The sequence below is a fragment of the Temnothorax curvispinosus genome, unplaced genomic scaffold, assembly GCF_003070985.1.
Source record: "Temnothorax curvispinosus isolate PA1 unplaced genomic scaffold, ASM307098v1 QBEX01003650.1, whole genome shotgun sequence".
In the NCBI taxonomy this organism is placed as follows: domain Eukaryota; kingdom Metazoa; phylum Arthropoda; class Insecta; order Hymenoptera; family Formicidae; genus Temnothorax; species Temnothorax curvispinosus.
Window position 1 is genome coordinate 1 of NW_020213430.1, and position 24,336 is coordinate 24,336.

At 35.3% G+C, this 24,336-nt stretch overlaps 1 protein-coding gene, 1 long non-coding RNA gene and 1 other non-coding gene across 4 annotated transcripts in view; all 3 read left to right on the forward strand.

The window, feature by feature from the left end:
• The first annotated feature begins 2,003 nt into the window (after positions 1–2,003).
• On the forward strand, positions 2,004–2,076 carry Trnak-cuu. The gene has a single exon. It is a non-coding gene; the product is annotated as a tRNA-Lys (tRNA).
• A 4,878-nt stretch (positions 2,077–6,954) lies between these two features.
• LOC112452711 (BTB/POZ domain-containing protein 6-B) overlaps positions 6,955–24,336 on the forward strand; it is a 31,689-nt gene continuing 14,307 nt past the window's right edge. The window contains exons 1-2 of one of the 2 annotated variants that reach the window (XM_025013052.1): positions 6,955–7,455; positions 16,300–16,596. In XM_025013052.1, the coding sequence (XP_024868820.1) occupies positions 16,461–16,596 (136 nt within the window). In that variant the 5' untranslated portion in view covers positions 6,955–7,455; positions 16,300–16,460. The remainder of the gene's footprint in view (positions 7,456–16,299; positions 16,597–24,336) is intronic. The other variant, XM_025013053.1, reaches the window with a different exon arrangement.
• On the forward strand, positions 20,847–22,238 carry LOC112452717. Its single transcript, XR_003040533.1, has 4 exons — positions 20,847–21,200; positions 21,369–21,458; positions 21,546–21,617; positions 21,697–22,238. It is a non-coding gene; the product is annotated as an uncharacterized LOC112452717 (long non-coding RNA).

A 24,336-nucleotide genomic window follows, 5' to 3' on the forward strand; every position in this document is an offset into this window, starting at 1 on the left:
GATCAAACTACAGATTGGGATTGAGATTGGATTGAAATTTGACCAATTAAAGCAAAGTTCGCTAAACTTGAAGTTAGTTTTATTTATTCTGATTGATTAAATTTCAATCCAATCTCAATCCCAATCCGTAGTCTGATCACGGCTTAATGAGAGTCGCGACATCTTGAGTTTTGGCAAAATAAAAGAGAAAGAGAAAGCAATATACAAGCGATATACATTTAAATCGCTTTCATATCTCTTTCTCTAGCTGTTTCTTGTGCTTTTACCGAAAATGCGAACCAATCAAAAGTTGCAGCTCCGTGTCGCGACTCTTATATTAGAGGGACTCTAGCTTTTATATGACTGGATTCCCCATGGACGATATTTTACGGAAAAACGGAAAGAATTTTAAAATTTAAAATAATTTTGAATTATTTTTGTTTTTCCGTAAAATATATTCCATGAGATTGTTCCATTTATCATATACTATACGTTTACGCGAGCGTTTACTTCTGCAGTAACTTACGATAATTGACTCGTTTATGCAGAGTAAATTATCGTAAGTTATTACTACAAAATCCCGTTTACACGATGGAAAATCCCGTTTACGCGAAGGAATTATCGTAGTTACTACAGAAGTAACGCTCGCGTAAACGTAGTAATAATAGACAGATATTATTTTATAATATTAATTATTTCTATAAAGTATAATTAATAAAAAACGATTTTTAATATTTACGTATTTCCGTTTTTCCTAGTACATTTAAGCGTTATCCGACCCATGTGAGCAATATTGGATAACTTTGCGCGTCAATAAAAAAATCAACGTTTAACGTACGAAAAAAATACAAGCATCCTTTTTTATTGCAAATTTTGTCTGCAACAAGATGCATATGATAAAATTCGTCTCAAATGAATTTAAAGGCCTGAAAACAGCGACTAAGATTATTCCAAAAAGTTTTTGCTTACATAGCTACAAACTAAAGAAAAATGATCTAAAAAATCGGTTGCACAATGAAAAGTATTCTTTGTAGTTCTCAGATGATGTGTGATTTTTTGCGGATTTTTAATTCTATTTTAAATGACGGAAAAAATCACCGGCGTAATATAAAAAAAAACGATGAAATCAAGGATTTTCGGGATCCGAGTCTCGGAGTTTGACGGCGCGTACAAGCTAAACAATAACTGACTTGACGATAAATGTTGTTCAAATCATTATTGTAGATAATTTTATGCTCTACAAAAAAGGTATGTATAGTTAGTTATCCTATCTTACTTAGTTTTCGAGATATTTGAGAAAAAATAAAAAGAATCGTATTTTTTGTTGATAATATTGTTCATAACTTTTTATTCCCCGTTAATTTTGCGAAAATAAATCCCACTTATAGCACCTCAAATCAAAGCGATTCATGGTGATTGCAACCTGGGAAGATTAATTGGAAGGTTTGATGTCTAATATGACTGCCCTATTAAGCACAATAAATACAAGTTAAGCACGAATATAAGTCAATTTCGGAATTACATTATGCAAGCTTTGCGCGACAAAATTCTATTATGTAAATTATGCATAATTTCCTAAGTATGTGTAATTTATACATAATAACATAAAAAATATTTGTAAAATTAATAAGATTTTGCGACGTGTTCTATTTTTCAGGAACCGTGCGTCAGATGTCGAGTGTAAAATGAACTGAAGAAATTAAGAAAGATTTTTTTTCCTTAAACGTTGAATGCGTTTTTTGAATATTATTAGAAATATATTTCAATTATTTTGATGTTAATAATGCATATGGTGAAAAATTTTAGATGAAATTGACGCTTACAAAATTCTAAATATCATTATGTTTACCTACAGATTTTTTTAATGCTATTATTTTTAATAATATATTAATATTTTATGACAATTATTAAAATATATTACTATATATGTATGTCTCTCTTGTACTAATATTTATAATTAAAATGTCTTAATAGATTCTTCCCATATTGCCTTCAAAAGCCATTTAAAAAAGTGTTGTCATCAAGCCCGGCTAGCTCAGTCGGTAGAGCATGAGACTCTTAATCTCAGGGTCGTGGGTTCGAGCCCCACGTTGGGCGTTTCTTTTTATCAACTATTTTTTATATTTTATATAAAAAAATAATGTGCCTAAAGAATTTTTTAAAATTTAAATATAATTAAATATAAATATAAACTTATTTAAATTAAATACTTATAATATCAAAATAGATATTTATGATATAGCAAGAAATCTTCAATTTGTTTATTAATTAAAAATTAATAAATTTTTATTTATTAACAAATCTTTAATTATTAAAAAATAGGAAAAGCAGTTAAAATAATATAAACAGAGGAAAAGAAGAGAAAGTTGACGAATATATAAGATTTGTCAATTTTTCTCGATATTTGTAATAACACTAAATTTTTTCCAATTATCTGTTATTATTGATCATCAGTTTAAATATTACAGTATTTATAAATATAATATTTATTTATATTTAGAATATCTATTTATAAATAAATTCAACTTTTTTATATAAATTTTTCAAAAATATGCCAATTTTGTCTCTTCTGGCTTCTAGAAAGTTATATTTTCTATCAAATGTCTTTACTGACAACGAGCCGGGCCGGCTGGTTGTTATCAGTATGAGAAAATTGATAATCCGTCATTATACCCGCTTCATCGTCTTATCTCTCTTTCTTCTATCTTTCTCATCAGGATATACATTTCCGATGGCTGTAGTCACACTAGTCACCTATCATTTACGCCGGTCGTCCATCTGCGAATTAAACGCGCGGCGTAAGATGTATGTATAAGACGAAAGGTCGTCTCTGATCGGGCAAAGAATTTATTTCTTTCCCAGCTGATTTATATCAGGGTTTTTATCGAAGCTAAAGAACACATTACGAAGAGGATTTATACGCTGATGAGAAAAAGAAAGGTGTTTCTAGGTTGACTATTTGGCTGGTTTTGCGTGGTGCGACTGCGTGCGATCTTTAATCAGTGTCGCGTTGACTTCCAACGGTCGAGGATACATATCATGTTTTCGTTGGATAATTTATTAGAAAAGGTTTATTTGATGGCTGAAAATCTTAATATATTTTAACATGTACATGCGACGTTTGATAACAGTGATCGATATTTGCCGCGAAAGAACTTCGTCTATCAGTAAACATATTGGGGTGAGTTTGATATCAAATATCTCTTCGACGTTATCGTTAATTGACACCCGTTACTTTTTCATGGTTTTGTAATATTTTTAAGAGAATTTTTTCACACATTCACAACAATTCAATATATTAAAATATAAACGAGAAAATATTTTGATGTCATTAATCATAATTAAGGAATCATTATTGACAAAACCAGTTATTACATACTCCATTTCTATTTAGACATTATCGCAATGTATCAGATTTATACGATTTCCGACATTGTATTTAATCCGCGACCTAATAAAGTAATCGAATTTCGTCAATTCGAGATTCGGTTTTGCGAAGATTCGTAAGGACAAAATTATCTCGTGGATTTGATACACTCAATTAATACTCAGACTAATTGAACGTCTGCTGTATTCAATCAAGACGTCTCCAGCCGAGATTCGTCTCAATTACGCGCGAAAGTTTCTTGCGTGTCATTAAGTCCGATCTCGGATCATTTCGCGTGCCCTGCGAGCGGACAGTAACCCTATATAATGACACATAGGGTATACGTATTATATAGAGTATTACGTACTTGCATCTGATATTTGTGTATCATTCATTTATAAAGTGAATTCATGATTAATATTAATGACACTGAATAAGATAATTTTTAAATATAAAATATCTAAATACACACATGACACATACATGTATTTAATTACTATCGAGTTAATCAAGTAATTCCGAAAGTCGCAGTGGCAACATTTTAATTTTAATTCTCTTTAAGTCGAATCCTAAAACCGACTTTTTTGAGAAAAAAAAATATCGAGGGAGATTTATTCCGTTTTCTATCAAATGTCTTTGCTGACAACAAGCCGGGCCGGCTGGTTGTTATCAGTATGAGAAAATTGATAATCTGTCTAATTTTTTTTTATTATATACATAAATTTGTATATAAATTTTAAGTTAAAAGTATGAGATTAGGTGAAAAGTACATTTTGCTTACTTGATAAATATATAATTAATAATAACAAAATGCATAAAAGAATATAAGTTAAATTAATTATTATATTACGAGGACAGACGCAGTGAGTAAATGTCATTGTCGCAAGTAAATGTCAATGACGCATGTCCTATCGACTTCTTCGAACAATGCATTGCGCTACATCTCGTAAGAAAAAAAATCGTTTTATTTCTTTCTTTTATTTATTGCAATGTAAATTTTGTCAGTGTACCTTAATCTCTCTCTCTCTCTCTCTCTCTCTCTCTCTCTCTCTCTCTCTCTCTCTCTTTTTCTCTTTCTCTCTTTCTCTCTTTCTCTTTTTCTCTCTCTAAATCGAACGTTTACACTTTGATAACTCGCCGGTCGAAGCGGTGTGCGTCTCGTTCTCGCCGCTCCGGTTGTACTGTAACGATTCACTAACGGAATTCGGTATGGAACACGATCCACAGGCCAGGTCGCGCAAGTGAAATATCGGGTCACGTACAAGCAACTTTGTTGTTGTAACGCGAAACGATGTATGCGCGTACGAGAATTGAGCGGTATGGAGCCGCGGACAGACGTCCGGCGAGACGAGATCTCGCCGTGTCTGACTAAGCCGAGCGTTTACTACTTGCCGATCGCTTTCACGAACATTATTAAGCTTGCTACTTCCGCGGACACCGGATACGCATTCGTTCAGCGAGTAGTTAATTGATACATCGGTAATATTTTAGCGGGCGTATCGACAATACGCGCGTTTTATTAATTTTAAAAGTTTCACGTTTATATTTTCTCTTTAAAATACCCGAGGTCGAATGGACTCCCTAAATTGCGGATTTCTGTTGTTCCACTGATTGAAAATTTGAAAAGTCAAGGAATCCTCTCACGATGACCTACTTTCGGACTCCATATCTACAGCTATCGACCATAGACAACGTCTAAAACCGGGACAGCGCGACTCGACCCAATTTCGTAGGGTTGTATACGCTTGCGTGTGTTGCCGAATCGATATTATCCCTGACGACGGGCAACTATACGACCGTACGTTTTTGACACGTGAAACGAAAATGAGGGGTGAGAAGGAAAGAGCTTTACCTTTACCTTTCCCTTTTTCTTTCCAGCAGATATTGCTTATTTTCCACAATTTGTGAGAAATATGAAAAATATATACATGCGTTTATACAAACACAATCTGAAAAAAAGTAATAAAAATTTAAAAGAAGCAGTAAAATTAAAATTTGTTATTTTGAAATATATATATAAATAAGAATGCGTTGAATTTCAAAACTTGAACAATATTTTTTACACAACAGAATGTTAAAAATTATATGAATCTTGCAATAACGTTGATTGTTTTTTCTCAATTTATATTTTTTATTGACTTATTTTGCTTAGATTTTTATTAGACAATGTTATTACGTTTGTAGATTATATCTATTTTGAAGAGTAATAAATTCTGGTATCGTTTGTGATATTAAATTCAGTTATCAATATCTTCTAATGTCGTTCATTAAAATGCGTACACGTATACCATGCCATGAGTGGCATGAATCACGACAACTTGTTAGGAAGATAATGCCTCTCTCTATCAACTTCTTCCCGGGAAGCGTTGTGTCCCCTGACCTCCTCTTACTGCTTCTCGGATTGGATCTCATTCTTTCTTATCGTATCACCAGCGGAGCGGATATAACCGAGCGCCATACAAGTTCATTTCGAGAAGAAGGAACGATTACGTAATGACGCAGCCAGTTAGGGATATCGAAGCGAGCCGCTGTAGCGAATAAATCACGTTAATTATTATTTTCCGAAATGCTTAAGGAGGCTGGCTTTAGTCTCGCTTCGACTTCTAACGCGGAGTATCTTGTTTAGCAAACACTGTTACTTTTACCGAGCAATCTGTTCGGTATATTACGCTGCTACCTACACCTACACGCGATCCACAAGGTGAGCGATAGCGAATTATCAGATTCCCTCGCGGTATTGCAAATCAATTGTTCACCCAAAAATGGTGCGCGAATTTGCGTTGAATTGATTTACGGCGGCTGGCCTTCAACCCTCGCGTCGTAATTATGGTTCGTGTCAACGTACTTTGAAGAGTTAGGAAACGAGGCGCGATAAAACTAAAGAGATATATAAAACAATTGCATATATAATAATTATTATTACATTCAAGTATCATATATATTTTCATATATAATTTCATGTATAACAATTAATTGTACATGGTACATAAATATATACTTTTTTCGCGTATTAACGATTTTCATGTTCGTAGCATTCTTGTAGCCCCCGCAAAGTACGAAACTTTTATCCCAAATTGTATCGAGAAGCATATCGCGTGCTAAACGTCGAAGGAAGAGGTATAACCGGGCGCGACAACATTTATCAATTCGAAAAACTGCCGCATGCCGGCGTAACCGCATGCTTTACGAGGGGCATTAGGTAGGTCAGTCAGAGAGTAGTAGTTCACTCCCGAAAGTCGATCTTTAGCTATTTTCGTGAGTCCCCCGTGTTTATCTAGGTCACGGGCACTCTTGGCAGAGAGAAAGAACCCGTTCTTCCCTCCGAGAGCTAATGCGCGGGGGACAAGACGGACACATTTCGGCTCGAGACTCGGATTACACGCTGGACAGAACGAGAAATCGATTTATCGATGGACGATCACGGCAGGACTTTTTTCTCGATCCGCGGAGATGGGAGCGCGGAGGAGAGGAGGAATGTCTAATATTTTTTTTTTTTATTCCCACCGTGATGGCAAAAGCGCCGGGACATACGCCAGGCGTCTGCGCGTCGCGCGTGCCGCGCTATGTATAGACGGTGATACGCCTGGGGCATCGGTTCCTTCGTGCGAATTATATGTATGCTCATTGCAGGGCCGGTCATCGGCCAAAGCGCACGTTGCTTCTATCACGGCGCGTGCTAAAAACGATTCTTCGTCGATGGGGGCGAGTCACGCGAGTGCGCGAGTTCTGAAAAAATTAAATATTATTCCGGAAGGGAATTCACACTTCTCTCTCTGTCTCCTCGGTGGTGTTTATACACTTTGCGGTGCATACTCGTGGGGATTACGGCGACTCGAGGCCGATTGAAATTGATAACGCTTTACGGTTGCGATAAGTTGCGTAAAGAATCCTATAATTTGAAACTTATTAACTTTGAAATAAATATACGATTCGAGAATCATCTTTTTTTTTTAAATCGAGGGTGCGTGAAAATCGAATACGTTAAACGTCTAATGGAGAAGTGCAGTTTATCAGCTGTTGATTGGTTGTCAAACGTTAAATTTAAACGTGTCTTTTGATGAATCGACGCGAGTACAGGGAAGCATTACAACTGGCAACGATTTAACGAGGTAATCAAATTTATTTGCGCATTATAGGAAATGATTGAGAAATCTCCTCGACGTTGCTTAGTTTTATCTTACAAAAGTCTAGCGTGTCTAGAGTTTGCCAAAATATAAAGTAAAATTCAAATATCAAATACTAAAAAGTTGCAGTAAGGAATGATTAGTTTTAAAATCTCTTCTTTGAGCAAATAACGATTCCGGATTCTGTCCGTCGTTAAAATTAAACACGGCAGAAGCTCGCGATGGTTTTGCACAGCTGCCGGAAACTACGATATTTGTATTTACGACTGTTTCACGTTGTTCGCGAGCTAAAGTTAGAATTTTTATCTATTCGAGTAATATATATTTTTGAGCTAAACAGTAAATACTATACTTGGAGGTCGAGAAATGCATAAGTATTCTGAATATATTACATACATAGAGCGCTATCGCGTTTCTAAGGTGATTTCCGTGAGTTTCCTCGGTCGAAACTATTCCTGCGGTCACGATTTCGACTCGTTATAATTTTCTTAATGGCTATCAGAGCAGCTTAGGCACTATCAGAGCAACCGTTTGTCGGGCCCGAAATGGCACACGCGCTCGTGTTTGCGTTCGCAGAAATATTGTAAATTTCGGCGTAACATAAAACGGCAGCGCTAAAAGCCCAGCGACGAATAAACGTTTGCTTTCGCGCGATTATCTTCACGGACTGACGACCGAGAAAACACAGATCGTTTAATTGCAGATAATTATCTTTAAAGCTTACGTTAATTGAATGCCGTATTTTCATTGTGTCTCGACATGTCGTGGCCGTAAACCGAATTAGAAGAAAAACCATCAAGGAAACTAAATGATTAAAAGAGCGAAAGATCGGAGAGAAGGAAGAAATAACGATTTGATAAAATAAAATTTGAATCTCTTGTACGAAAATGTCAGAGTAATTGTATTCTCTGCGATCATTTGTTTATATTATTTTTATACATGTAACGTGTGTACAATAATTACAAATTCATATTTAAGAATAGAGTCGGATTGAGATATATCTTTTAAAATAAATCATTGATTATTATTAATCGTGCGTACAGATGTATACAAACATCGTCTTAAATCCTTTCTTTTTTCGACTCGCGACATTCCTTTCTTTCCTCGAGTTTACGATCCCTATCGATCCGATACGCTCATAATTCCGGAAAATCGTATCGCATGGAAGTTACGTATATTCTCGACGCCGGATAAACGTGACGCATCGATTATTTCGCATTCTCGGCAAGTGAAATGTGAACGATACTTTCCGAATTCTGGATAATTGCCTGAAGTTTGGTAGACTTGAATTTTAATTAAAAAAAAAACCTTCACGAAATATAATTTTCCTTTATGGACGGTTTTATCTAATACGTTCTAGATATTCTCAAATATTTGCGTTTCTTTAATCATTAAGAGCGGGATTCATGTAGAATTAAAAATTTAAGTTAAATGCGAGAATCCAATAAGTTCATAATTTCCATAAATGGACTGTTAGCTATATTTTGAGTCGCAAAACTCTCGAATTATCAACTTGCGTCGAATATTTTAATTTGTTTAACTTGACATTACTTCGGAATTTGATCGCGAAGCGATGGCACGAAATCTAACCGTTATGACGCAATGCAAATGGTGGTTCCGGTCGCGAAGGCACACGACGGAACTCGGTGAAGCCTGCGCGGTGCTTGCGAAAGCAATAAAATCGTTACGTGTAGCTTGCCGATATCATGGGGTAGATCTGCCTGACGACGGGTCATAAACCCTCTTTCCCTCCTCCGAGTGAGGGCGAGCTACTGGCAGAGAATGTAGATACCTGGCCCCAAACTGTACACGAGACAGGGAGTATTGATCAAGCCGACGCGACGCGGCCGCGGCCATCTTTAGCGGAGAGAGGAAATTATTCGCGAAATTGACGCGCACTTATTTTCACCCCCGACACGACAAACTGCACGTAACAATCCCACACGCACGATTCTACGTTGTAATGAGAATAATTTGAAACAAAAAACAATGTGTGACTTACCTACCAAAATCATTAAAAATAATATTAATAATAATGATTTAAAAATAATATTAATAATTATTAATAAAATAATGATTATTATTTAAAATAACTTAAAAAAGAGTGTTTTTCTTCTATTTAAACTAATTTTATAAATTTTACTATTTTTTTGTAAACATACAACGTTGTTTGTTGGTCGTTATATATTAAGAATAATAATATATTAATAATATATAGTTTTAATAATAATATATAGTTTTAATAATCACATTAATAATGTGTTAACTTTTCTCTCTTTTTTTTCTTGTTTATTATGCGAGCAAACAAAATGTAATTTTTCAAATCGTCGCTTAACATTTTAGATTTATATCTCATTCGCGAATCTAGATCACAGTTCAATTATCTCAATTCATCTAACTTCATCGAACGTAAGAATATAAGAAATTTTTTTATTTTTTATTTTTATTTTTCTTAACAATTTTGCATTTTTATTAATAAATTAATTTATTTAATTTTGATTTCTTTATCCAACTCTATTTAAGCTCGACTTTAAAGAAGTATTTTGGTTTGAAAGGTCGAACAAAAGTATTTTTATAGAAATTTTTTGAAGGAAAACAAAAAAAGTAAATAACGTTAAACTTTGCATGTTTTTATAGCTTTATTTTAAGAATTTATTTTTATTTTCTAATAATAAGTAAAAAATGCTTTTTTTATGGTATATCCTGATCACCAGGAGCTCGCAAAAGAATGCATATATAGACAGTGTAAATGATTCTAACTGTTATAGGTATCTGAAACGCAAAAACCAAAAATTTTATTATTCGGGAGAAGTGTGGCTATTGTCTGAACTAGAATTAAACTAATATTTCCATTCTAGGCAAAATGACGGCCTTTTTATTGAAAACATTGCAGTTTCTCTTCAAAATTTTGTTAATATTTTATTTTTAAAAAGAACTAATAAACATATATTTATTCTAGCTTAGACGATAACCACATTTCTCCTGAATAAGAAAATTTTTGGTTTTTGCATTTCAGATACCTAGAACAGCTAAAATTATTTCCACCATCTATATATATGGTTTTTTTGCGAGCTCTTAGTAACCGGGATATAACATAAAAAAGAAGAACGTTTTTGTTACTTAGAAAATAAAAATATATTCGTAAAATAAGGCTATATAAAAGAACGTGTTAAGTTTAATGCTTAATTTTTTTTCGTTACCTTACAAAAAGTTCTTGAATACCTTTTTTACGACCTTTCAAACCAAAGTAATACCCTCTTAAGGGCTCGAGAAATTAGCTTTAAGGGAACTGGAGGGTCAGATTACCGGAAAATTATGCTTGTGTTTGACAATATTTTGTAATAAACTGAATAATAAACGTGCGAAAGTGAAATTTTGAGGTATATTTATACAACATGTAAAGAGTAGAAAAAAAATATTTTTTATTAACAAATACTTATATAAATATACGATATATATGGCTGACGATACATACTCCGCTTTTTTCCGAGGTCGTGATTTTGCAATATCTCGGCTCTTGGTGGTTTGATCAGGACGAATTTTTTTTAGCTAGAAATCTTGAGGAGGTTTATCATTATCCGATAAACCATTACAAGAAAAATTGAATAAAAATTAACATAATAGCAGCTATTATATTTTTAAAAATTCAAATTTTTTAGTCTCTTTACAATAAAAAAATATCTCGAAATAAAATATTTTTACGGAGTTGTCCTTGGTTCACCTGAGAGCCAGATGAACAAACATTATTGCTTTAAAATTTCAAATTGATACAAAACTTAGTTTCAGAAAAATTACTGTGAAAAGTTGAAAAATAAAATTTGGAGAAAGATGCGTTTAAAGTTTAAGTGCGGTTTATACATCAATAATGATACCTACATTAATTATGATACTTACTTTAATCAATGATATATACTTACTAAAACTTTAATGATACTTACTTTATACAAAGGAGTGTTAGTAGTACTTTCAAAAAATAAGATTTAAAAAAATTGAAAATCTGATTCTCCAGTCGCCTTAAGGGGATCCTGCAGTGACTGGTGAACTTCCTTGATGTCGATGATGTCAACCTTTCTAATTTTGTTTTCCCTATATCTGTCTTTGTCTAACAAAATGACATCTGTCCTTTTTTCGATTGCTCGCCATCTTACGCAAGATCCGGCAACTACTGTTGCTGCTCTTCTTGTCATTTGCATCCGTATTTGCATTACTAAAATAATTATTAGATGGATCTTTTTTTGTACGCATTGAATCTTACTTCTACTTACACGATATTATTCCTACATGTTTTCCCAAGGGTGGATGATAAACATTATGTACGTATAAACTGTAGAATTTTTGTTTTAAGCAAATATTGTCGTCAGGTGACAGCTGTGTATGTGCCCCAATAAGTAATATTTTTAATTTTTTGGTGCTTTTGATATAAAATCGCGTTTTCCACCCTAGATTTTTGTGCGGACTTTAATTCTAGACCAAAAACTTGCAATTCTGTAAAGCCAATTAAAAGATCCATTGATTAACGATAATGTCGGTAAATCATTATACGGCTGCAGGATCCCCTTAATGCGAGTGACTATTTTTCCTAAGAATCTTTTTCCGACACTCGAGACTGGCCACTCGTTCTACGAGCGTAAAATTCAAGTCAAGCGCGGAAATCGGTGTAAGACCGGCATAGTTCTAGAAAACTGACTCGAGTAACTCGACACGCGCTCGTTACCCACGCGCGGTGTTTTCTCAGAGCGTCACGCACGATCTCTCCCGCGGAAGGTGTGAGTCAGATTATGAAAATTTATCGAGCGCGTCGTTTATAAACGCCAGATGAACGTTTAAACGCTAACGACACGTTTGAGGCAAATCGACTCGGACGGGAGCGAGCCCGCGGCTGACTTGCGGCATCGCGTTTATTTACCGTATATGCATAACGATGCGCGGAGCACATACAGCTCTCTGTCCTCGTCGCGCTTGTCCACCGCCGTAACTCCCGCACAGATGAATGAATCTCCGACGATCGTGAACGTAAATCTTTCCGAGAAGCGATCCATAATACATCTCATGAATTCTTGTCTCGCGCATCGATCGCGCATACATGCCATGCGATTGTTGTCGATAATATACGTTCTTTAAAGCATACGCCGACATATTGTCCCGGGGGACAAATGTACCACTTGTCTCAATTTCTAATTTGCAATCTAATCGAGATATTTTTCGCTTACAAAACAGCCCGCGATGCATGGACTGCTCGTTTATAACGGACATGGGGAGATGTGGTTTCTACAGATAACGATAAATTGAATTAACGCGCGAATTTAATCGACGAATCGATCGGTAAAATATAATTCCTTTCTTTCTTTCTTTCTTTTAATATTTGTTCTTCGACATTGTCGTGAGAATGACGACGATCGCAATCGTGGTCTTACTCAATATTGAGTGGGAACAACGTGGCTACATCACTCCAGTCGTGTCTGACATGCTGATTTAATTCGCGGGTACGTTGCCACAATTTTAATAATAGCAATGTTCGGTAACGTATTCCGCGGACACGTGCGCGCGTGAGTAATAAGTTTATGCACCGGGTATTGCGTGCTCAAGCGGGACATACGAGCCGCTTCGGCAACCTGATTCATTCACGCACGATAAATAATAAAAAAATCTCAGTTAATACCTAACCGATTCGGCATAAGAATACTTTCGTTCGATCCGTCATTCGACTGTGCAAACATCGCGTGTGCGCCGCGAGACTTATACGGATGACACCTCTCCGGTATAAGATACTATTGTTACAAACTTGCTGGCTGGATCCCGCAGCTTCGCAGCTGCGGATTGCGATATCATAATATTGTGTCGTCGACGATTGTTATTTGAATGAGACGTTTGCGATTCCAAACTCCTTCAAACACATGATTTTTTTAACGACTTTATCTATTTATTATCCAATTTGACGTTGATTGTTTTAAATGGAAAAGTTTTGCTAAAGTATATAAAAATTAGGCCAAATTTGAAGATAATTATGTTAAACTATCAAAATATTTAGAACGCTTAAGCAGGATGATAATTATACTAGCTGCCAAAAGAACTTGACGTTCTAGCAATCAACTTATGAGCATCCAATACAATTATTTAGATTCAACATAATTTAGTTTCATATCTATATATCTGATCTAATTTTTAAATAATTTAACAGAACCATGATCTTTCCGTTGAACGAAATTGATGGATTAATAAAATGATATTTGTAACTCTGATAGAATCTGATAAAAGTTTGCAGACGTATATCGATTGTGTAGCGCATTTTAAATAAACTGGTTGTCAACAAAGAACAGGCGCTACAAAAATAAATGTTACGAAATGAAACGAATGATAATGTTAACGCACAGTTTGTAATTTATTTTATGCTGTTGCGCCGCACGGCGGAACACCGCGTGTCTTTTCGCATGTTTGTTTTACAATTATGGCGACGGCGACGGGTGCCGTCGTCTTTCGATGCGCGACGGTAATTATTCGCGACCTCGCAAAATTATCGTCGCAGATAAAGAGTGCCCGCGGTAATTTTCATCGGTTATCGAACGCGTACATTGGCGAGAAACGTCGGGGAAACGTTGCTCTTTCCTATGTAAATTAACCATTCGTGTTGCCGCGCGCGCGGCCTTACTCCACTTTTTATCGTGCGATCGTACTCGACTCTTAAACATTCGAGCGCTTCCCAGCGGCACGTGAGTCACAGACTCGAACGGTATTAAAGTGACACGTGACGCGGTCTCTGCAAGCGATAATACCGCAAAAACTTGCGATACGCTTGGATCAGCATTGGTATTTAAACTGTATTTAAACATAGAACTGTAATACTAAATATAATAACTTCACTTGATGAGACTACATTTTCTTCATAATTTTATAAAAAAATTATCCCCTACAATGTTAAATATTAAAGAATAAAGTTTAAATCAATACCTTGTGTTAGATAACATTTTATTATGTAACTACCATGTAGAGATTGTGCGAACTATTTGAATTCAAATTTCTATGATTCGAATCCGAACTGTTCGAAAATTTTGAATCTAGATAGTTCGAATACGAATCATATATCTAATATTGCCAAATTTATGAAATCATATATTCCGTTAATAAGCAAAAGTACAGTCATGTTAATGTGCGTGCATTCAATATTATAAAACCGCTCATTAAGAGGCGAAGTAGCGGTAAAAAAATTCATTTCTTATTTTTGACGTGCTCTATGAAACTCTATCAAATTATAAGTATAAGTTTGAATATGCGTAAAAATTAGTGAGCTAAGAGTATTGATAATAAAATAAACTATATTAATTTATTTTAATTTCTATGTATGCAATTGGATAATGTTAATGGATACTACATTAGAGTATTTTAATAATTAATCTATATGAATTTTTGCCTAATTGTTTCGCAGTTACTGCGACATTAAATAAAATATATTTTATTAGTTTTATATTAAATATTTAAATATATTTTTTGGTTTAAAAGAATTTATGTTATATAACCAATATAATTTTTTTAACAGAAAAGTATATGTTTGTTCTGCCAATAAGTGATTAACGAGAAAAATTCTATTTTTAATCGACAACGTTTGGCTATATCAGTGTCGTGACAATTCGACCATTGGTTTTGGTCAAATTAATCGTCAAGACTTTTCGACCATGAGTTTTGGTCTTTTCTAAATTGATATAATCTTTGATACTTATATATAAGCATCTCATTTTTATTAAATAAATTAATTTAGAAAAGACCAAAACCAATGGTCGAATTGTCACGACACTGATAGCCAAACGTTGTCGATTAAAAATAGAGTTTTTCTCATTATTTTTTACATTAAAATATTCTCCTATCATTTACGTGTTAAAATTCAATAATAATTATATATTGTTATAATTGAAATTTATATTCCAACAATTCGATTCAAAATCATTCGATTCGCTTCAATTCGACATGAAAAAATCCTTGATTCCGCGCACATCTCTACTCTACCATGTGTGTCGAAATTTATTATTTTTATACAAAATAGTATTATTTTAATCCTTTACTGGTTTAGTTAAATTAACGATATATTGAATAGGAGCAGTAGCCTATAGGAACGGTTAAAAATGACAATACTGTGAATTTAACAGTGTAATTGCACTTTGGGACACAGAGTTTGCCACATAAAAATTGAGAAGTCCATGCTGTGCTGTACTAAAGATTATTACTGTATTACACCGCTATATAAATCACCGTAGCGGCAATTAAATTGACCAGTGATGCGTGATGCGCACGATTACATCGAATTAGTCACCACGGAAAAATTTGCGTGACAATTTTCCGGTATCGCGGAAGCGTATCCTGCCCGCTTCGGTTTTCTTTCATCTTCAACATCTTTCTGTTTCACTTCTACTTGCCTCTCCTCTCTCACTTTCTCTTTCTGTATCCGTCTCTCTCACCTTTCACTGCTCACCGCATCCGTCGTCACGCTTCCTGGTCCGCCTTCGAACGATATGGGGAAAAAATGGATAAAGTCGTTACTCGAGAATCGCCTCGGTGCACGGTGTCGTATTTTTCTAGGTCAAATGCGAGTTTTCTTCCCGCGGGGGAAGGCTGGGGGGGACGGGAGGTTGGAGTAGGAGCAAGTAGGAGCGCGGCGGCAGGATGATGAGTCACGTGGTTTCATTTATTTCGCAGATATACCGGATATATCGGCGGTCGCGTCATTTTGAAGCGACAAAAGCGCGGCGTCTTATCCGCGACCGGTTCACTTGTCGATCGTCGTTCGCCAGCTCGTTGTCTCTCCGGCTCGATCTATACATATATCTCTTTATCTCGAGATAGAGAGAGGGAGAGCTCGGCTTCGCCGAGACGCGGTTTCTCACGCGCGGACTGGATCGTCGTGTTGTTAAGATCGATCAAGACGGATCGCCCTCGAGAGATTGCACGTTCATTTAAACGTTCATCAGATCTCCGGAGTTTCCAGTTACGTACAGTGCAAGCCGATGGAGAAGTTACGTGCGTTCGTCCTCCGCGAGAAGTGCGCGAAGACGCGGAACGACGGCGGCGATCACGACACGGCCACGCGTTTGTTGATCGATAATGAGGATTACGTGAAAACGAGGAGGAGTCGCGTGTCAGGTAAAAGCAATAAGTTCTCAGATAATCAAATCGAAAACAAAAATTTTTTGATGTATCTGCGATGGTAGAATACTAATGGTAGAATATTACGAAATGTAATAGAATGCGGCAAAAACTCAGAGATCTGCATAATCGTTTAAATGAAATGTTTCCACTGAGCTTGGTTTCTGCTGTCAATCTGTTGTCAGATTATGTCAGCAGATTCTACCAATAGGATACAAACTTAATACGCGGACACAGATAATCCGCTAATCTGAAATATCTAATTGAATCTGCTACCACTCTAGTTAGCTTATTGATACTGCTAACATATTTTGCTTACTAAGAATTAATAACTGGAGCAATTAAATTTGACGAAATCTCACATATTATAACAAACTGATTTCATTTTTTATAGTGACTTTTATCAGCAAGAAAATAAAGAAAAGCCGAGCTGCATTTAAATTAAAATCACATCATAAATAAAAAAATACAGTTAATTCAAGATAAAAAAATAATTAAAAGGATTTTGATCTTGCAATCATAAATCATAAATATAATAACCCTTTGTCATGGTTCACATTTTTATTTGATTGAAAAGAATTCTTAATAATTCTATGTTAAAATAAAAATTCTAAATTATAAAAAAAAATCAATATCTATATCAGTCTCTTAAATGTATATTATAAATTAAGTTTAATCATAAAAGATTAGAAAAATTGTGTTGATCTTCTGTGCATTTTTCTCTTTTTCAAGTTGATAAATTTATATAGTGACTGCATTCTTTTTCTTTCTTTCTTTTCAAATATTGTTCTCAAAATGGCAGTATAATTCCAATTCGTCAGCGTCTCCTGATTTTTTCGTCATCGCAGATGTTACGTTCCACAGCTTATATCTCACGTATTTATGATTTCACGTATTCCTAAAATTTTTAACAAAACAATTTTTCCAGACAAATGTTAAAAACTAAACCCTAATAAATCTAAGTCCTACTATCTGTTTAACAATAAACTTATCTTTTTCGAGTCATAAAAGCCAGTTTTATCCTAATAGATCATATGCCTTCTGTTTTACTTGTTTTATTTTTTTTTTAAGAAGCCACGCCAATCATTACTTCCGTTGTATTATTGGTAATATATCAACGGAAATTCAATCAATTCTTACAGCGAAATCAAGCTTTCAATCAAGCAAAAATTTCTCTTAAACTAAGAGTTAGTTCTCAGTCCGTTACTCGAAGCGTTAGGGCTGGTTTATAATAGCCGTAACCGTTGATTTAAGCCGTAATCTTTAAGAAATTGACCAATCACAGTCGATTATTCTTCTCACATTCGACTGTGATTGGTCAATTTCTTAAAGATTACGGCTTAAATCAACGGTCACGGCTATTATAAATCAACCCTTACTCCTTCGACTCATACCACTTGCTCTAGGTATGCCGGTATGCTAAATAAAGTCTTGTATGAAGACAATTGTCTATACCTTTCATTTATTTATTTTTTATTTTATTGAAGATTTTATTTTATTAAGAGGACAATTATCTTTTATTTATTTATTCTTTATTCTATTAAAAGATTATGTCGCATCTTGCATGTAACACAATTTCTTCATCATCCGCTTAGCGAAATCCTGTCGTGATCGCGAGGACCCAGAGAGCGGTCGCTAAAAGCCTCGAGATGCGCTATTCGTCAATATCAGACGCCGGTATCTTTGACGGCATCCGTTCCCTGAATTCAACAGCGTTTACATCGCCGACGCGATGACCGCGTCAAGGTTTCCGCGATACGGCGCCGACTCCACCATTGACGCGGTATTTTTTCGCACATTCGCCATTGTGAGGGCACGCAGCTGCGTGTTGCGCGGTGCCACGTGTGGCGATTCAATTCGCACGTTTCTGCATTGTCGTTCCCTCAGTATTACCAGACCGTCCTCATCGCTGTCCCCGCTATATCGCCCTCGGGATGCGACCGATCGATCATGCCTACGCGCAACGTCGACGAGATCGAATTATTAACCCTATTCGCTCCAACCATGCCTTTCGTGTCCCACGAATTTCTAACAGTCGTTTGTTCCGGAAAACAAATGATCGTGGGAGAATCCCCTCCACGCCGGAAAAAAGTTATTGTGGCAGGGAACCTCAGGTAAAAATTTCAAAGTCCTAGCTCATTTACTCTCGAAACGGGGAACAATCAAAATCTCGGTGGGACATGAAAGTGCATGGTTGGAGGATTACGTCAGTGTTGTGTGAAAGGTAAATGAGCATTTTTTTCGATAAAAATGTATTTTTGTGTATTATTTAACCGTATTTAAAATATTTTTGTCGTTAAAAAAGAAATTTAACATTCCACAGAGGTCTATTTTGGCTCAGAGGCAGGTGGAAGAGGTGGGGAGGAGCTACGATTATATAAAAAAAATTAATTTTTTTACATAAAAAATATCTGTCACACTTCAAATTCGCCTTTTCTTATTCAGAAATTCTTTTTCTAGCATTCTTTAAGTCCTTAAAGTCCTTCTGTACCATTTAAAAATTACCAAATTTGCGGCGACGAAATTAAGTATTCCTATTTAATTAATAATTATCTCATATTTTTTTTCTCATTTGCACTACTTTTAGCTTTAATTTGCGTTTTGGTTCATTAAGCTTCGTCAATTTGTTCGTGAGTTATGATTTTTTAAGTAAAACGAGTCGTAACGTGTGTCTGTCAACATATAATTGTTGTAAACAAATATTTAAATAAATGATTTTCAAATGTTCTTTACATTGATTTTTAGTCGAAGGTACAAAGATATTATAATAATTTTTGGGGAATTTTTCAAAGCTATTAACATCATAAAAAACACGTGGGACTCGAAAGTGCATGGTTGGAGGATTATTAGGGCGAAAAAAACGTTGGAGTGAATAGGGTTAATAGACGTTTGCATACGCGCGGCGGAATACTCGTGCGGAATACTCGGATTACTGCATGCTCGTAAATGTCGGCTTTACGGCGCTCCTCTAATTGCGCGTGTGGAGAACCTTCGCAGCTCGGCTGCTTTGTCATAACGCAGAGCCTGCAGTTGCAATGAAAAAGAGAGAGAGAGAGAGAGGGAGACGCAGTATGGAAAACTTATGTTGGCCATGTTAAACGATATTCCATCATCTCATTAAATATTCGTCGAATATTTGTTGTCACATTTGTTTCGGAATAAAATGTACCTGCACTATTATCTAGCTTTGCACGATGGCTACATGCTTAACTCTTCTTGCTTCGAGAGTAATACGAACTAGAACTGTGAAATATGCAACGAGAATAAAAACACTTATTGTTAGTATCTTCTTCTAATTCTGAAATAAAGATTCTTTTGCGAGAATACTACGTTTCATACTTATTTCTTTTTAACGAATACTTCCTTGGATGTTTGTTTATAACGAACTATCTCGGTACAGAAAATAAAAATGTTTTGACAAATATAATTTTGATAACATTTTACTTTTTTAAAAATCAAATAAAATTATAATCGGCCAGAGATTAGTTTCAGAGAGAGAAATACATTAGATATATATATTATTAAACAATTAACAACTACAGGATGGAATTTTGTGGAGGAAACTTCAGATTTTTTTGAATCCGAAGTTGCGTTATTCTCAAATATAAATTACGGCGTACAAATTATTGCGAAAAGAAGCGCGAGCCGCGTGTGAGTAAAGTCGATTACGACTTGTTACGAAATCGATCCGCGGAAGAGATTATCATTATCGGCTCAAGACTTGTCACGGATATATGTTCGTTCTATTCGTTTTAATTTACGGTGCGTCAGTTCTTTTCTTCATTTCTCATTCCATTTCAATATGTTAGCGTTTCAATTATATTTTCAATTGAAATTATTAGAGCTTGACGAAAGAAAGCGAAAGGAGACAAAAAGTCCAATCAAAGATTTAAGATGTATGCGACACACACACACACACATATATTTTTTGGTCTATTTATATAATTATTATGTAATATGTATATTTATATTTATACATTTACATAATTATTATGTATATATTTGTACATCAAGAAACATGATATAGTGTCTCGCGCCAAGTGTAATGTACGCGTAGCAAGACACAAACCATGTATCTATACGCGAGCCGACGAATTGAGAGATTCTTGCAATTAGATTATCGAATTTTAATAACGGCTAAACCGATCAAGTCCTGAGTAGACTTCAATCGAGTAGAAGTCAATCGATAGCTTGGGTTCGGGTTATGTAATACTAATAAGTGTCTTTATTTTTTCGCTACTCTCTAAAGTAGAATCAGTGAAAATATCACTAATTGAAACAGTAAAATAAGATTTCACTGAGAATCAGTGAGTATTTCACTGAACTTCAGTAGAATGTTTACTTTTTGTTTCTTTATCTTATATTTCACTGATTATGGTCAGTGAAAGTAAGATGTTACTGTAAAATCAGTTATCTGTTGGTAATACTGATTGATGGTGCGAGGAAGCGGAACAGGATTGTGATCTCAGTGATGTGTGAAACAGAAAACGAGAACGAAGTATACGTGACGAAGGACGAAGCGGTGCTAAGTGTACATTACGAAGAATGAGAGAAACTGCGGTACTGAGCTAAGCGTGCTTGCGAAAAAGGTGAGGTTAAAAGTAAGTACGAAAGCTTCTTGAGCTGTAGTTCATTTACCGCGGGTACTGACGAGTACGGTGGCCCAACGGGGCGAGGTTATAGTTTGCCAACGGGGCAAAGATGGAGGCCCAACGGGCCCATAGTAAAGCGCGATAAACTAGAGACTGTTTCTCCCTTTTCATTTTCAGCATAAACCACGGCGTATTGAACGAGAGAACTGAACAGCAAACAGAATAAGATTATTAATCTCGGTTATCGTTGGAAACTTATCAAAAGGAGTAAGTCTTTTATTTCTTATTCTTATAATTTCTTAGTATAAATTGATTGTTAAAACACGATTCAAATATTTGAATATTTAATTTCAGAAGAACATTGATAAAGGACAACATGATGATCCTCCTATTTTTCCAAATTCTTCGTTAATACAGATATGGCCTGTAAGTTTGGTTAGTGCATTTAAAAGTTATATATTATATATATTAATACTTGCTAACACACAGAAAAATCTTTTTTTAGGAAGGAACAAACATAGAAGCACAAGCTCGTAAGCTGAAGAATGTTTAATTTTTAATTGACTTCATTCTGTAAACATTTTGTACGTAACAATTACATTGTTGAATAAAAAATTATAACACGTATTAAGGTTATTACTTTTTGTTACTGTTTGCTGGGACATTTACTGATTTAATCAGCTTGCATTACTGATTTTGCTGTTCAAAGTCACTGTTTCCAGTAGTCCAATATTACTGAGTAAAACAGTCAATATTACTGATTTAATCAGTTCACATTACTGATTTTGCTGCTCAAAGTCACTGTTTTAGTAGTATAATATTACTGATTAAAATAGTCAATATTACTGATTTAATCAGCTCACATTACTGATTTTGCTGTTTTAAGTCACTGTTTCTAGTAGTCCAATATTACTGATTGAAACAGATATTAATAACTAATTCTTTCAGTGAAATGTCACTGATTCTAAGTGGTATACTTATAACTGCTTCAATCAGTGACTATTTACTGTTTCTCAGTAAAAATACACTGATTCTCTTTTAGAGAGTACATGGCCTATGAGTGGAGATATTACAATGCAAGGTCCAAATCGGCAAAATGTTTAAGAAACGTCATTATCGTCGTCGTACGATTCGTTTTTTTATCACTAAATATATATGTAAGTATACGCTCATTCATCTTTAATATTACTTTCGCTTCTTGCCTCAATGCCATCAGCTATTTTTCTAGTATCAGTTCTTTAATACTTTTACTGTCGGGATTACTGAAGCTTGACGAAAAAAGCAAAAAGTCGGATCGACGAATCAGAACATGTGTAATATACACAGACAGGGTCGAGAGAAGAAGTTTGAAATTTAGAGGACGTGCATAACGCTCGCTAAACCGAGCTAAAAAATATGTTTAATTAACATAGATTGTAACGTCGACTTGTGCAGTAATTCGCGAGCACTTTTAAAAATGACAATTTGGCTTTAGGTTCGAGTAAAAACGGTCAAGTATGCGGGCAATCTCGAGCAAAGGGGAGATTCTTTTCCGCATCTCCTCCTCAATTGAATCAATTGGCGAACCCCGATGATCGCGTCAGACAATCGCGGTAAGCGGTATTATTGTTGAACCGTAATTAATTTTTTTTTATTTGGCTATTCACGATTCATTTTCTATTCAAACACTTCGAATTCGCCGTAATAATCTGTAAGTACGTAAAGATTCTAATAGCGAACACCCACGTTATCCTCGATGCATATAATTCTTCGGAATATAGTTACACAAAATCACAAACACGAGAGGAAATTAAAAAAAAAATCATCGTTTTTCAAATAAACAATCGAGATATTTCAACCTCTCAAACAATACTAATTTAATATACTCTATTTTCTTTCTAGTTTTTATAACACTTAATATTTTATTGTTAGAAATTCCGACAGATACAGATCAAATTGATATGGCACGGTAATGAATCCAAAGGAGAGTGTCTAATAATTTTCCCCCTTCATCCATCGCGCCAATACATTTCGCTGAAATGCGGGCGAGCGTCTGCAGGAATGGAGGCATTAATTTTAATTGGATTAAAAGGCCAAGCGGGTACCCATTCTAGTTAATTGATCGTTACTCGCGTAGTCGTCAGTTCGCATTAACCCTGTGCCGCTGCAGTTGCCCTAAATTCCATTAAATTCTACCCGCTACCCTCCTCCCCCCTCGCAGCCACACGAATCTCCGTACCAAAACACACTCTTGCCGAATGTATTTTTATGTAGAGCGGCGATACGAGAGGACCCCATGCACACATCTCACGGTTACATAATTATGATTGTTCGATACGCAACATATCGAATTCATAAGGAGCACGACGTACACGCGCTGGCGCATTATGATGCGCGAAATCCGTGAAGTGCAGCCAATCTTCACCCCTCACGCGCGCAATCTCAGACAATGAGAAAAAGAAAACGCATTATCTGGTGGGATGATGTGGCACTTATACCCGGAAAAAAGAGGAATATAAAAAGAGAACAACGAATCGCGTGGGACCAAAGCACCACTGAGTCTCGATAAAGTACCTGTATCTGAGTGAAGTTGAAATGCACTTGTTACCAGTTACACTTGAGTATCTAAATTGAGATTCTATACTATACCACTCTTCCGTTGGATATTGGAATTGTCCGCACCTTGCAACAACGTTTCATTCATTTTCTTGGAATTCCGTGCTATTCTCTGCTCTCCTCTTCCGGCAAAAACGAGTTTCTTTTAAATTATTCTGCTGCACGTGTCTCTTTTGCAACACAAACTTCGCCGAATTTTATAGAAAAGAATACGAGAGGTCGATGCGTCTTCGTCGTTGCAAGGCCACAGTTGTATAATCTCGTTTCATTCATTTTTTCTTGAATTTCATGCTATGCTTGAATTACATGTTCTGTTCTATTCCTTTCGATAGAAATGATTCTCTTTCAAATTATTTCGCCTTGTTCGCCACGACATTCAGCACTCGTGTATGGCTCTTCGTAGCTCTAATTTTAGCAAAACCGTGATTCACTAAACATTCACGGTATTTGCAAGGGTGCTTATATAAACCTGAGACTCCGGTCATATTAAAATCATATTATAAAATATTTTGCATATATATACAATATCTCGCTATAAAATTACTTATAT